At 32.7% G+C, this 16105-nt stretch overlaps 1 protein-coding gene across 1 annotated transcript; it reads left to right on the top strand.

The window, feature by feature from the left end:
• Positions 1 to 1997: 1997 nt before the first annotated feature.
• LOC100376045 (leucine-rich repeat-containing protein 45-like) lies at positions 1998 to 12660 on the top strand. The gene is made up of 12 exons (XM_002731066.4): positions 1998 to 2092; positions 3957 to 4195; positions 4616 to 4748; positions 5585 to 5763; positions 6111 to 6239; positions 6512 to 6624; positions 7204 to 7340; positions 7953 to 8088; positions 9597 to 9786; positions 10355 to 10611; positions 10771 to 10944; positions 12238 to 12660. Exons 2-12 carry the CDS (start codon positions 3958 to 3960, stop codon positions 12586 to 12588), a joined length of 2037 nt encoding a protein of 678 aa, XP_002731112.1. The 5' UTR covers positions 1998 to 2092; position 3957; the 3' UTR covers positions 12589 to 12660.
• The last annotated feature ends 3445 nt before the right edge of the window (positions 12661 to 16105 follow it).

A 16105-nucleotide genomic window follows, 5' to 3' on the forward strand; every position in this document is an offset into this window, starting at 1 on the left:
AAGGTAAAATGAGACGTTTGCAGAGGTATTTTCAGCTATAAGATAAAATAAGATAATTCTTTATTACAACATTATTGAATGAATTACATACCTATTTTGGTTTATAAAATGTAATAAAGGTGTTAAAATAAACATAACAAGTTAGATATCTAAAATCTACTACAATACAGTTACATGTAATAATGTAAAAAAGAGTTGGGGGCATTTCGCCCAGGCCAATTACCACTTCGCCGAACAGTTTCGCCCGATTACCTGTTCGCCCGATTACCATTTCGCCCGATTGCCATTTCGCCTGATTCCTCGTATGTTTGGTATTTACGTGTAGTCAAAACAAGATAACGTAGAAGTCGAAATTTGTTTTTATAAAGTGACGAACGTGAAGTTTACAACGGGGTTGTAACGTAATTTTATACCGTTGCGGCCATCTTGTGTGGGTCATGCCATTTGTGTATCGAGAGGAAACAATGAGTTGAGGGACAGTCACACCTTTTTTCTTTGATGGTGGTAGTTCCTTTAGTTAAATGCACCGTGACCCGCGTTTTCATATTTATTGACATTTTTATGTTTACGTGCGTGATGCGTTAAAAAAAAAATGGTCTATTTCATTATATAAATATGGCGCCAAATTTAGAAATTGTTTATGCCAAGAAAGAAAACATGTACCAATAAATACGGACAAATGGTTCATCATCATAAATCTGAATGAAAACCACCGTCCAACAAGAATAGAATAGTTGCCCAGAAAATGAATACTAGTATTTTGGTTACATTTCCAGCGAACCAATTATGAAAGCTTACCACAAATTATAGAAATCAAACCACGTGCATTTTTTCTATTTGTTTCAAGAGATTTTACGCCTTTTAAGGTGTGGTTGAGTTATTCTTCACATATGTATGAACAAATTCACACCTAATTGTAGCGGTATACTTTAGTGATCGATTTTATACCAGTGTAATAATTGCATCGGTTAACGGCTAACGACTAAATAAATAGGGGAACATCTAAAAAAATGTTAATGTACTATGCTAAGTTTCGGGCATATTTCAAAGTAATCATGGTGTAATTGCGTCGATTAACGACTTGTATAACAGGGAAATAGTGTAAACGTACCACACAGTCAGTTGTAAAAGTAAATGTGGAAATACTGTGCTAAGTTGCAAGGTTTTTTCTCTAAAAAAAAAAACAGGTCGCAATGACAATGAATGTACTATTGATATTCGTCGTGCCACAAGCGTGTTCATGCTCTCTGTTATAAGCTCACTTTCAATTATAAAACCTGTTTTATTATTCGGATAAAATAACTTTTCATTCGTACAGTCGATGGCCTCGTCGTCATAATTCAAAGTACAAAATGTTGCAAATTATTGAATATTGGTAATTCCCAGTTACATTTAACATTAACCATTTAACATTAACCACTATATAAATTGTATTTAAAACTTTAAAAATACGGTAACGACGTCGTGATTTGCGAGTTTTATTAGATTGATAAACGCCGAGGTTGGCTTTAGCACCGTCCCTCAACACGGTGGCTTTAGGTACTACTTAGTGTTCCAAGTTCCCAACACCGGAGGGCGTACAAAGGTTCCGTCAATGTGACCATCTTTGCATAAAATGCGCGGATTGAAATTATTCTGCCAACGACACCACTGTGAAAGTATTTTATTCAAACACCGATGGTGAAACAAGTGAAAAATCTGTGTATGATGGCCGATGCATACCTGTCCCATTGCCTGTCGGTAACTGGGCGAACTGGTAATCAGACGAAGGAGTTCGGACGAAGTGGATTTCGGGCGAAGTGACTGTACCCCGTAAAGGAATATTAATGACCCATTAGGTGTTTTTTTAATGGTATTTGCTGTTGTTATAAATTTGATAAGCTATCGCGCAAGGAAACGAAATTTCCGGCCAGTCGTGCGATTTCTCGCACTTACTCGCGAGATTTTCAATGAGACTGTGCGAGCTGCGCGCGCATCTTGAAATTGGAATTATGGCGTCCGCTTCCGAACGACAACAAGCCCTGAGTTGCGAGCAGTAAGCTTCAACCAACTAAGATCTCATGTTATTACCGTGATTTCGTGATCGTGACAGGTAAGTGATTGCGTTTATAGAATAGTACAAGTGTTGTTTACCATATATGGAGTTTGTAAGCGTCCGAAACCGATCGCGTGACACCTATTGCGTTGAAGTTGTGGTATTCTGAACGTTATTATGAAGTGACCTGTCGAAACTTGCACGTCGACAAGCCAAATACCGAATTATCAGTTACACTTCTAAGTTTAACGGTGTATGTTTTGAGTGAGTAATTATTTTTTTTGACTGTCCGTGAGTATAAAATATTGTATCATTTACTGTAAGCCTTGGTTTAATCACCGAGTGTTTAGATCCACGTCCACAATCGTTGTCAATGTCATTGCACTTCAGCCAAATTAACCAACCATGGACCCCGGGGTACAACTTACAGTATACAAGCGTCAGTTGTGTTTAAACAATTATAATATATATAAACCCTTTGCGGATTTGGTTGACTGAATCATTGAGCTAAAACAGAGCTTCCATGATTCAGATTGAATTGGTTAGTCAGGAATTCGCTACCGATCTCGGCCGTGCATAATAACGAGTGTACTAACGCACACGAGATGGTTGTTATGTACATTTTACCAAATAGCGCTAGTTATAGATATTTACATTTATCCTATTAAACCCAGTTAATCCTTAGGGTGTGGGTTAGGATGTGCTTTTTGAGGTAATGGCATGCCTCGTAAATACGTTTACTTATGTTTCTGCACTATTTATAAATTGCCAAATATGTTGCCATGCAATGTTAATAACTTGATATGGAGTAACCTAGTAATTATATCATACTTAGTGCAATTTCAGTTTTATTTAGTGCCAGTGTTATACATTTACAAGTAGCTTGGCATATTAGTTGAATTGTTGCTATAGAGATAATTTATAGCTGTAATTCTGTGCTATATGATGGGTGGGTCTGCCATTATTTCACTCACAGTGTGTACAGTGTACACAGTGGTCTATTTAGGTCACTGTAAACTCTCTGATAACTTTCTGTCATTCTTGTTGGTAAATTGTCACTCTAAATTTATCTAGGTAAATTTTACTCGTTTTTTTATTCAAATTATTTTTACTCTATGTATACCCTGTATGATACTTAAATATTTGAAGTGTCAAATTTGTTTAAAATTTTATTTTTAATTAGACTGTAGATTGAAGTTCAATATTGCCATGCATGTATTTTTGCCTAAGTTTCTCATTTGAATTAAAAATATATATTTGTACATATACTACTGTAATTTTCTGCAATTTGAATGTTTTGTTTTTAGGATTGTCTACTAATATATTTCGGTTTGATGAATGTCAAAAATAAATTAAAATCCTCTTATTTGAGGTATAGTTGTTTTTCTTGTTCATTTGCAAAAATAATAATCAATGACAATGGTTGCACAATTACTTACTTTGCAGTTCTGTTCTGTTAAACAGTGAGAGCTTCATGCCAGCTGTTGAAACTAATCATTTTTGATGATTTACATTCTTATTTTAATATTAAATTTAATACTGATTAGGAAAGGCTCGTTTTCATTTTTCAAAACAGCAGATTTTTAATAATACTGTGTTTTGTGCTTGTGGGAAATGATTTGTTACTACTGAAAGCTGTTATTGCTGTTTAAAAATAATTTATTGATTGATATTATTTTTTTTTGCCCAATTTTTTATTTTGCCATCTGATTGATTGATATTTCGGGAAATGAAATGTTAGTGATTGGGATGGGCTGGGGCTAAGTTCATCATTGAATCATGGTAGGTACTCATGAGTTTCAATTTTACATTGGTATGATGTACGATGGTAGCTCAGATTATTCATGGCACTATTGATTACATTATGTGCATCAAATGAATAATTATATATTTAATTTCCTTTCTTTGGTCACTATTTTAGAATGGATGAATTCAAGGCAACGTATCTGCGCTTGTGTAAGGACAATCATGTAGAGCCGCAAGACTCAGTTGTTGAGTTGTTACGGAGCTGCAAGCACAGTCCCGGGTCAACAAGATCACGGTTGGACCTATCTACAACAAGTTTATCTACAGAGACCTGTGCTGTGTTGGGAAAAGCCTTGTCTGCTGACAGACTCTTTGTCGAAGTCAAATTGGCAGATTGTATGATTGGAGATGAAGGTACATATCCCTGTGAATAAGATTTATTCCATCTACAAGTACGGTATTAAATTTATTGCAATATTATTCAAAATTACAAGAGTATATTATTTGTCCTTAGATGTGCAAATTTCAATTTAAAAAGACAACATAAAATTATATGAATAAGTTATATGTACCAGTATATGTCTAAAATTAACCCCTAATTACTGAACAATATACTTGCTTATTTAAGCGAGTATATTTTTGTTATTTTTGTAAATGATCATCGTGCTAGTGATTGATTAATCTTTCAACAGCTGTCGTATAATTATAATACATGTATTAATTTCATTTGTAAAACCTATGGACTAAAAATAAATCTACACAATCAATTACATTTGTATTATGATTGTATCAAAGAAGACATAATATGTATGTAATTATATCATTTTTCCCCAGGGGTAAAATTATTGGCTTATGGTATGTCATCGAATGTCGCAACAAAAACATTGGATTTGAAAGGAAATAACATACGTGGTGCAGGAGCAGAAGCACTCGGTAAAATGATGCGACATAATCATACCCTGAAAAGGTAAAATACAGTGATTCTACACTCATAACTTCATTTACTTATGAACCAGCAATTCTGGCAGGAAATAGCACTATTACATACCCTACACATATGAATTGTTGCCTCTGAGTGCTGAAATACTCGTGTTTTAAAATGAGTCTGCAGCGCCCATTGCTTTCTTGATATTATCATGGACCTATAAACATACCGCTAGGTCCATGATATAACCATACTATCATGTCATACTGCTTTTTCTGTCATTAGTAAATGTAGTGAAGATTTGAGATGTTTTTTTTAAATTTTTTAAATATCTCAAGATGAATTAGTAAAAATTCCAATATGATGTATATGGGAAATGTTTGCTATTGTTTTTTGTTTTCAGTTATCACATAAGTGAAGTTATCTGCAGATATTTATATTTCTTTGTATATTTCTGCCATAGTCATTGTTAAGTTCCTGAGTTTTAGAAATATTTATAAAAAAATTATAGGTGGGAGAGTACTATAACTACTACAGACTTTCTACAAATAACATTTCTTTGAAAATCAACCTTGACTTCAACTTGTTTGAATAAAATACTTTTCACTTAAAAGACTTTTTGGATTTTTTGTAATTTTTGATGAGTTGAATGTACAATATAGAAAAAAAGGTATTTTCGCTGGATTTTATTTTCACTGAATCATTTTATATTATAAATATAACGAAATTTTAAACAACTAACTAGTAAATATTTTCGTTTTTTACTTTGAAAATCATAGCAATATGACATGTGGTATGTTCATTTTCTAATCAAGTGAGATCTTGCAAGGTCCTGGAAATAATAATAATTCAATTTTTCTTAAATTCTTGAAATATAGTTTGGTTTTAGAATGGAACTCTCTGGGAATGTGGGAGAACTCCTTTGCAGCATTTGCTGAAGGCATTGCTTCTAATAATACCCTGGAATTACTGGATTTGAGGAATAATCAGATAGGCCATGACTCTGCCGGTGAACTTGGAGTAGCTTTGCAAAGGAATACAACTCTCAAACATATAGGTACGTACCTATTTTAACCAAAGCATCATTTCTAACCTATGGATCAGACTTGTCGTCTACACCTAGAAACCAATTTTATCTCATGTGCATACATTATTGTTTGTACTCAACCATTGCAATGGTTTGTATGGGGTTACCAATAAGCTACCCAATGGTCCGACGTAAATTTAACTTACAATTTTAAATTGTAATTTGATTTTTTTTTTTTACTTTTCATTTTATAAGCTGTATATTTGTGGAATAAAATCTTGTATATATAGATGCTGATCACCTGTGTTTTTATCTTTCTAGACAATTTGTTTAAATATTAAGCCAAGGTTTAATCACTCATTGCATTTTGTATTCAGATTTGAGATGGAACAACTGTGGATTATTGGGTGGCAGAGCACTTCTTACATCACTGCAGCATAATAGATCATTAACAAGAATTGATATGGCTGGTAATAATATACCACAGGATATTGTCAAAGCAATAGGTAAAGTATTAGATGTTGTGATAGTCATATTCTTGGTTACAGCTTGCTTCAGTACAAGACATACCACTGTAAGGGCATACAAGTCTTTAACTTTATACCTTTAGAGACAAAAACTCTTAAAATAACTATTTCATTCATGGAATCATTAATGTTAATACATGTACAAAGCAACTGTATGTCTTTTTTCTGCATGTCGCTGAATTGAAAAAAAATCATATACTGATTTCTGGATTTTATGCATATCATAATGAATGTTTTCTTTTTTTTTTTAGAGGTGGCCCTAGCTAGCAACGAAGACAGAGAATCAGTTACTAATCAACATAAGACACGGCAAGAAATACTCAGCAGAGAAATCAGACAGCTAAAAAATGAGAAGAGACAACAGGTATTGTAATAGTTCTTCTATTTATGTGACTTACTTCTTTGAATTGTACATTCATAACCATACATAGATGGGTTTTCAGAATATAAAATATTATTACGCATCTAGTACCCAAAACAAGAAATTTACCATTTTGCATTCAAGTTATTAAAATGTCATCCCTAAAATCACTATGACTAATGTTTTTTGCATTGCTGGCTGTGTGGTATTTAAATGGTTCGTTATAAGAATGATTCTAGTGTTGTAATGATGAATGTGACAAGTAGTTCAGACAAATACACATGTATGGTGAAAACAGACGGGCAAATCTTTTTACCAAGTGGCGGACAAAATCTAAAACAGGGGCTTTGTTTTGGGTTGTGTTGGGCGTGAGTTCATCTGTCTGTTCTTCATAATTTCTTGACATGACTAAACTTGATGTTTTATTTGGTGATTTGATTCAAAATCTCAAATTGCTTTATGTGTGGATTATACAATTTTGTACGATATAAGAATAATCTTATTCCTAGCAGGTGCCACTTTGAACAAACCCTGGATAAGGTGTAATTTAAACTGACACCATATGCACATGTTTATTGTTAGGTTTCCGACTTAATGGATAGACTTGATCATCAGCAAGACTCCATGGGTAGGTCAAATAGGAATACGTCATACCGGATTGGACAATTACAGGAAGCATTGGAGGAAAGAAAAACAGCTTTTAAGTCAATAGCTGCAAAGTAAGAAATATAGATTATTTTGAAAATATACCCACATTAATATACATCAGACACCGAAAACAATAGAATTCATCAGTCTGGAAATACTGTACAGACATGTTCGAAAGTGAACGCATTTTCTTTGGAAATTGTGCATCACGTGTATGTCACATTTAAACATTTTCTTTGGTTTACATTAACACAGAAACACTATACCACGTTATAAAAGAAGTAGAATTCCATGGACAGTGCACGATGTTTTGGATTGTTATCTTTCATTAAATTATTATTGAAAGCGAGTAATATAATAATAAGGTTATGACGAGAATACTGCAAAGTATGCACTTAGGCAATACTGAAAAGCATTGCCCTCCGCTTTGTGTCAGTCGATACGATTTCAGTGTTCTCGTAATAACCTCATAATATCATATTCCACACGGGCTGAGTGAATACTTTTTGAAATCCTTGTAAAACGTGTTGTTTTTATTATTCAACTTTTACCTTTGAGCACCAAGTCAATTTTTGAATTTTTAAGATTTTAATCAAGATTTGTAGGCAATGAAAAATTATGTTAATTTGGCCCATAGTCAACTTAAAAGTAATTATTATATTATTATAATCTCACTTTTTCAGATTGTCTATGACAGAAGCATCTAATGCCCTAGCAGAACAAAAAGCCAGAGAGTTGGCTGACTTGGTGGAAAGGGTAAGACAAGATAATTCAGAGATGGTGGTAAAGCACCAAGAGGAACTCAGATTAGAAAGAGATGTGAGTACAATAATGGCTGCAGTCGCTGCATTTTGATATGGTTTCATTTTGCACACTTTCATCCCTTATAGCTGACTTAATCCCTTCCTTTAATAACTATGGTATCTAATCATAGATCTTAGAGAAGAGGGATATGCAACGACAGAATTTCTATTGTATAATGCTCTTTTTGCATAAGTAATTATAAACATCCATACATTTTAACACACTATTTACTGCAAATCTGCTGGTAGTCATGTAAAGTAGTCTTCAATAAAACCATACTTAATTAAAACTGTTGTAAAATGAATTGTAATATTTTTATGGATATTTGTCTTGTACTAGTACACACATTATGGGTTCTCACACTATATTCTGAGCTATATGATGGTGTTCACTTAAAATATATAATCTGCTGTTTTCACATTTGTTCATTGACATAATTTTACCACTTTAAAAGTATGTTGCCAAGTAATCTTATTATGTTTAGTACAGTAACGTAACTGAGACAAGTGAAAACAGATCAAAGAAAGCTTAGAAAGAACTCCTATGTCCTGAAAGTATTGGAGACACATTGAAATTAATTCAATATTTAAGATTTGCTTTTCAAATGGGAAGCTTGGCAACTAATATTTGTCTGCAATTTGAGATGCACAACTTGAAAACAAAAGTGATTCACAGTATCAAAATTTATATACATACAGAAAATACATTTGAATCTTCATCCATGGTTTTCAGTCTAATTCCAGAACACCTCTGTAATGAATTCATTCTATTAAACTCTGTTTTTTTTTTAGATATCAGAAATGGGCTAATAATAGATAATCATTATGCATTTTTATCAACATTAAACTAATCATGTCTGTGGGTTATCGCAATGAACCAAATGAATTATTTACGCATTTAATGCATTATCCTGGCATCAACCAGGCTCGGTCGAACACAAGCACCTCCGGATCATAACCGAGGTTCCCCCAAAGTCACATTCGTTAGTGAATGAATCTCAGCCTGTGGAATTGGCCTTCCCATTGAGTCTGTAGCACACTCACCCAGAGTAGGGGTCGACCCCTTAGATGTTCAGCCCAAATAGGATTTGAACTTGGATCTACCGGCTATGAGTCTGATGCAACAACCACTAGGCTACAGTGACCGGTTGAGCTAGGATTTCTAAACATGATGTTGGGTTAGAGATTGACATTATGATTTAATAGTTCAATTATCAACCTCCATTAACTGCTTCTTTTCTTTTTTAATTACTCATTCTCAGTCGGCCGTGGAATGCCAGTTAGAACATGTCAAGTACATTAAAAAAACTAGTTGATCAGTGATCACAGTTGTAAGAATTGGTTTAGTTTTTAAACGTGCATAGTGATAAATAACAAAATTATGTTAGACCTCACAGTATATATGTTGCCAAATATGGTTCATATATTTTACTGTATTATCAAATTGACAGCACATTCCACGGCGTCAACATTTTGATGAAAAAAATTACTGCATTCAAAGAATACATGTGTATACTCTTACAGGAAAAACACTCATCTGAAAACAAGCTAATAAAAGAGCTATCAGATACTCAAGACAGAAACATGAAATTGGAAAATAGAGTCGATGAATTGGAACGAAAGTGTCAACAGCAACAAGAACAGATATATGAATTAAAAGAAGATATTACTGAAAAAAATGCTGAGATGAAAGTAAAAGCCACTCAAGCAGATGGTGAGTAAAAGTTATTAAAAACTTGTTCGAAAGTTAATTTGACAAAGGTGAAACCTGTTATTTCTTAAAATTTTACTCTGAAATCATTTATATAACATAATTAAGACCACCAGTATTATGTAAAATACTTGATGATAAGAATAAGGGTTGATAAGAACTGGAAATATTTGAAGGTTTGTCTAAATTCATTATAATCCTGGCCACAGTAATTTGTTACAAAAGTGAATCTTTTTGAATGTACATAGAACACTTTTCAAACAAATCAGTATATGAAATTCAAACAATCAAATTTAAAGTAGAAGCAATCGCCAACAATTGAATGTGCTGAAAATTTGAATTGTTTTATAAATGATAATCATGTTGAATCAATAGCAAAATATTGTAGGAGAGTGATTCATCTGTGTTTACATTTTAATTATCATCTGTTTTCAATTTTAATTTGAGTATATTATATTCACAAATAACAAACTATGTTTATTAGCAATTATTACTATTCTATAAATTATATTTGTGCATTCAGTCCTATGACTACTTGTTATTTCATTGCATATTATTATTGTTATTGTAGAGAAAATAAGTGTTGAGAAGCAGAAGTCGAAGGAGGCCCTTCGAGAAGCTCAGCAGAAACATGAGAAAGAGCTACAGAGAGTGAGAGAGGATGCAGAGGACACTGAAAAAGCCTTAAAAGACAGGATACAGAAATTGGAACATCACAGATTAAACCTAGAAGAGGAAGTGAGCAGAATAAAAGCAATTCAATTATCGGAAAGGATGGGACATGAAGAAAATTTATTACAAACCAAGCAGAGAGTCAAAGAAGAGGAGGTACACAATTTTATGTTTTATAATTGAATCATTCCCTTTTTTATATTTGCCTGTATTGTTTTCGATATTTCACTTAGTTTGTTTTATATTATTTATTGCCATTACCCTGAAGATGATAAATAATTTTAAAATAACACCATCCATATGTTAAATTTATAGCTACAAAGAAGTAAACACTTAGAAGACAAGATCCGAATGCTACAGAATGCAAAAGATGACCTACAACAGCACAATTCACAACAAAGTCAGGTGGTTGCAGAGTTCCAATCCAAATACAGCAATGCTACTCTTGAGGTTGAGTCATTGAAAAGGAAGCTGGAGGACTTGAATTTGGTAAATAAAACCTTAAAGATATAACTTTTTAGAAATTCATAAATCTTTTCGTTATCAGTATAATGTCATCGATTAGAGAACAAATATCAAAAAGCTTGCATATTGAATCACCAATTCTTTCTCATCATGTGTTGTTCTAGATGAATATGATGCGTTGTTCTGGATGAATGTGATGTGTTCTAAATGAATATGATGCATTTTTCTGGATGAATGTGATCCATTGTTCTGGATGAATATGCGTTGTTCTAGATGAATGTGATCCATTGTTCTGCAATGTGATGCGTTGTTCTAGATGAATATGATGCATTGTTCTAGATGAATATGATGCATTGTTCTAGATGAATATGATGCATTGTTCTGGATGAATATGATGTGTTCTAGATGAATATGATACTTTCTAGATGAATATGTGTTGTTCTAGATGAATGTGATGCATTGTTCTAGATGAATATGATGCATTGTTCTAGATGAATGTGATCCATTGTTCTGCAATGTGATGCGTTGTTCTAGATGAATATGATGCATTGTTCTAGATGAATATGATGCGTTGTTCTGGATGAATGTGATGTGTTCTAGATGAATATGATGCGTTCTAGATGAATATGATACTTTCTAGATGAATATGACATGTTCTAGATGAATATGATGCATTATTCTAGATGAACGTGATGCATTGTTCTGCAATGTGATGCGTTGTTCTAGATGAATGTGATCCATTGTTCTGCAATGTGATGCGTTGTTCTAGATGAATATGTGTTGTTCTAGATGAATATGATGCATTGTTCTAGATGAATATGATGTGTTGTTCTGGATGAATGTGATGTGTTCTAGATGAATATGATGCGTTCTAGATGAATATGATAATTTCTAGATGAATATGATACTTTCTAGATGAATATGATGCATTATTCTAGATGAACGTGATGCATTGTTCTGCAATGTGATGTGTTCTAGATGAATATGATGCATTGTTCTAGATGAACGTGATGCATTGTTCTGCAATGTGATGCATTCTTGATGAATGTGATGTGCTTGATGGATGTGATGTCTTGCTTTTGATTACTAAACTTATTAGTATCATTACTTGGAAACAGTGTAAACAATTTATTGTTGCAGCAAGCATTCAGGTGAATTTACAGTTGAATATTAAACTGTCTTTAAATACTTAAATATGTCTCAAAATTAATATTTTCTTAATGTGTATGTATGAATATCCTGTATCACAGTTACCCTGGTATATTTTTTGTGTATCATTATGTTTTACTGTCTAATTCAATTTTTCTATTATTTCAGGAATTATCCGGAAAAAGTAATGAAACTATAGCAGAAGTAAATAAAGTAAAGTTGAACTACCAGAAACAGATAAGTCGAATGGAATCTGACCTCCAAGAAGTGGAAGATCTTCGCGAAAAATGCACGAGACTTGAAAAGCAGATGCTGGAACAATCTAAACAACACAGAGAGACTCTGGCAGCTCGTGAATCCGAGCTGTCAGTGTTATCTGAGAAGTTGAGAATGAAGGAAGCGGAGATGGCTAGAATACGTGAAGACGAAGCGCAACGTGTTAATATGTTACAGTCAGCAATAATGAGTTACGTAAGTAGCTCTAGAGCGTCACCTTCAGCTTCTCCTTACAAGTCTTAAACTCATATAAATTGTTGATGTAAATAATGTACATTATAGATCTGAAATAAAATAACATGGTTGACAGATTTATGCACATTGTATGAAATCAATCATTGTAAACCACAACAATACAATAGAGGATGAAATAACTTAATATGTAGAAACTAAAATGTGTAGTATTACAATTAATCCACTATTCAACTTACGCCTCAGGTATCATTACGTTCAGAATCCTAATTTCTACAAACAATGTAACATACATCTTATAACTTTGATGCTCCCATTTTCATGGTAACATTGTTATTTTAATACCTATCCATATCAACCACAATCTCAGTTTGCCATGACTGCAATGTATCATGCCCAATATGTCCTTTTTGTAGCCCAAAATGATAGGTCAGCACAAGAACAGATCTGTGGGCAAATTTTATTGACCTACCAAACTGTATATACGTCTGTTTTTTTATGGCACACTCAATGTGTTCTGATTTATTTATAATTATTTCTGATCAGTAACAATCCAAGTTTAAGTGCTCCATAGTCTTGTCAAACTATATAACCATTGTATGTACTATTAATATATTATGGTTAGGGAAATCTGAAAAATATGTTTATATATAAATTTTAAATTATAAAAATTGTGCTTCTATTAATGATGAAAACTTACTTTACTTCTGAAAAACATGACCAAATCAGCTGTGATTTATAAACTGACCAAACTCCTGAATATATTTCTGGGCCTTGTATCTCTATCATGATTTGTCTAATGACAAATATATTCATACACAATAACCCATCACTGTCCAGTGATTGGCACGCAGTAATTTAATTATTCAGGCTTTATATATTTACTAGTAGGAGTTTGCCTTACAGCCTGTGCACATATTATTTGACACTTATTATACCCTGCTGGTGTTTACAAATGAGTGACCTTTGACTTATGTAGAATGTATGAAAATGCTGCTGCTGTGTAGCAGATGTTTATTATAGTCTGATCACATATATGATATGAATAGAAATAAACATGCCCTGATGAAATCAAAATCATACAGAATATGTATGCAGTGTAATTGGTAGCTTTGTGCCTATGACAAGAAGTTTATAATTTATTAAATAAGTATATGCATTCTTTAATATGAAATACAGCTATATAATTAATAACTAGTATTGAGTATCATATTAGTAGCAGTCAGACCATGACACATTCTATAATAAGCATTGTATAAATAGAATTGATCTGTATATAATAACAAATGAAAGATAAGTAACTTGTATTTTTCTTTGTTGTTTTTTTATATTTTTATGTATTTTGTATCTGTACAATGTGTTCTAATTGTGCACCATGAATCAATGTAATTTAAAGTTATAAATTTGAGGGTCATGAATGTAACATTTTTTTCACATTTTATCGTGATATTGACAATAACAATTCTTGTCATTCTATATAATATTGTATAATGTATGCTAGGATCAATAATATTTTAATATAATATTTTGTATTCATTGAACGTAATGAAACTATTTTTTTTTTCAAATAAAAGAAAACATTTTTATCATGGGAATACAAATATGCTACTGTTTTAAAATGAAACAGAGAATGAATAATGAAAAAGCACTTGTACAAACATATTGCTCATTAATATTCAAGAAACATGCATCTACATGTATTGTTTGAAATGGTCTATGGAGGACACTGCACAAATATACTCAACATATAGTGCAATGTTTAACCTTTGGTTGCAGAAAACAAATTCACTAACCATATAGTGCAATGTCTAACCCTTGGTTGCAGAAAACAAATTCACTAACCATATAGTGCAATGTTTAACCTTTGGTTGCAGAAAACAAATTCACTAACCATATAGTAGTATGTTTAACCTTTGGTTGCAGAAAACAAATTCACTAACCATATAGTGCAATGTTTAACCCTTGGTTGCAGAAAACAAATTCACTAACCATATAGTAGTATGTTTAACCTTTGGTTGCAGAAAACAAATTCACTAACCATGTAGTGCAATGTTTAACCCTTGGTTGTAGAAAACAAATTCACTAACCATATAGTAGTATGTTTAACCTTTGGTTGCAGAAAACAAATTCACTAACCGTATAGTGGTATGTTTAACCCTTGGTTGCAGAAAACAAATTCACTAACCGTATAGTGGTATGTTTAACCCTTGGTTACAGAAAACAAATTCACTAACCATATAGTAGTATGTTTAACCCTTGGTTGCAGAAAACAAATTCACTAACCATATAGTGCAATGTTTAACCTTTGGTTGCAGAAAACAAATTTACTAACCATATAGTGCAATGTTTAACCCTTGGTTGCAGAAAACAAATTCACTAACCATATAGTGCAATGTTGAACCTTTGGTTGCAGAAAACAAATTTACTAACCATATAGTGCAATGTTTAACCCTTGGTTGCAGAAAACAAATTTACTAACCATATAGTGCAATGTTTAACCTTTGGTTGCAGAAAACAAATTCATTAACCATATAGTGCAATGTTTAACCTTTGGTTGCAGAAAACAAACTCACTTACCATGTAGTGGTATGTTTAACCCTTGGTTGCAGAAAACAAATTCATTAACCATATCGTGGTATGTTTAACCTTTGGTTGCAGAAAACAAATTCACTAACCATATAGTGGTATGTTTAACCCTTGGTTGCAGAAAACAAATTTACTAACCATATAGTGCAATGTTTAACCCTTGGTTGCAGAAAACAAATTTACTAACCATATAGTGGTGTGTCTAACCTTTAGTTGCAGAAAACAAACTCACTTACCATGTAGTGGTATGTTTAACCCTTGGTTGCAGAAAACAAATTCATTAACCATATCGTGGTATGTTTAACCTTTGGTTGCAGAAAACAAATTCACTAACCATATAGTGGTATGTTTAACCTTTGGTTGCAGAAAACAAATTCACTAACCATATAGTGGTATGTTTAACCTTTGGTTGCAGAAAACAAATCTACTAACCATATAGTGGTATGTTTAACCTTTAGTTGCAGAAAACAAATTTACTAACCATATAGTGGTGTGTTTAACCTTTGGTTGCAGAAAACAAATCTACTAACCATATAGTGGTATGTTTAACCTTTAGTTGCAGAAAACAAATTTACTAACCATATAGTGGTGTGTCTAACCTTTAGTTGCAGAAAACAAACTCACTTACCATGTAGTGGTATGTTTAACCCTTGGTTGCAGAAAACAAATTCATTAACCATATCGTGGTATGTTTAACCTTTGGTTGCAGAAAACAAATTCACTAACCATATAGTGGTATGTCTAACCTTTGGTTGCAGAAAACAAACTCACTTACCATGTAGTGGTATGTTTAACCCTTGGTTGCAGAAAACAAATTCACTAACCATATAGTGCAATGTTTAACCTTTGGTTGCAGAAAACAAATTCACTAACCATATAGTGGTATGTTTAACCTTTGGTTGCAGAAAACAAATTCACTAACAATGTAGTGGTATGTTTAACCCTTGGTTGCAGAAAACAAATTCATTAACCATATAGTGGT

Source organism: Saccoglossus kowalevskii, chromosome 8 (assembly GCF_978046115.1).
Source record: "Saccoglossus kowalevskii chromosome 8, keSacKowa6.1, whole genome shotgun sequence".
Classification (NCBI taxonomy): domain Eukaryota; kingdom Metazoa; phylum Hemichordata; class Enteropneusta; family Harrimaniidae; genus Saccoglossus; species Saccoglossus kowalevskii.

Excerpts from the sequence above, each read along its gene's own strand:
- LOC100376045 (XM_002731066.4), top strand. The coding sequence starts at position 3,958 with ATGGATGAATTCAAGGCAACGTATCTGCGCTTGTGTAAGGACAATCAT. Across the intron at positions 4,749-5,584 it reads CATAATCATACCCTGAAAAG|TTTGGTTTTAGAATGGAACT; the intron begins GTAAAATACAGT and ends CTTGAAATATAG. Across the intron at positions 10,945-12,237 it reads AGCTGGAGGACTTGAATTTG|GAATTATCCGGAAAAAGTAA; the intron begins GTAAATAAAACC and ends CTATTATTTCAG.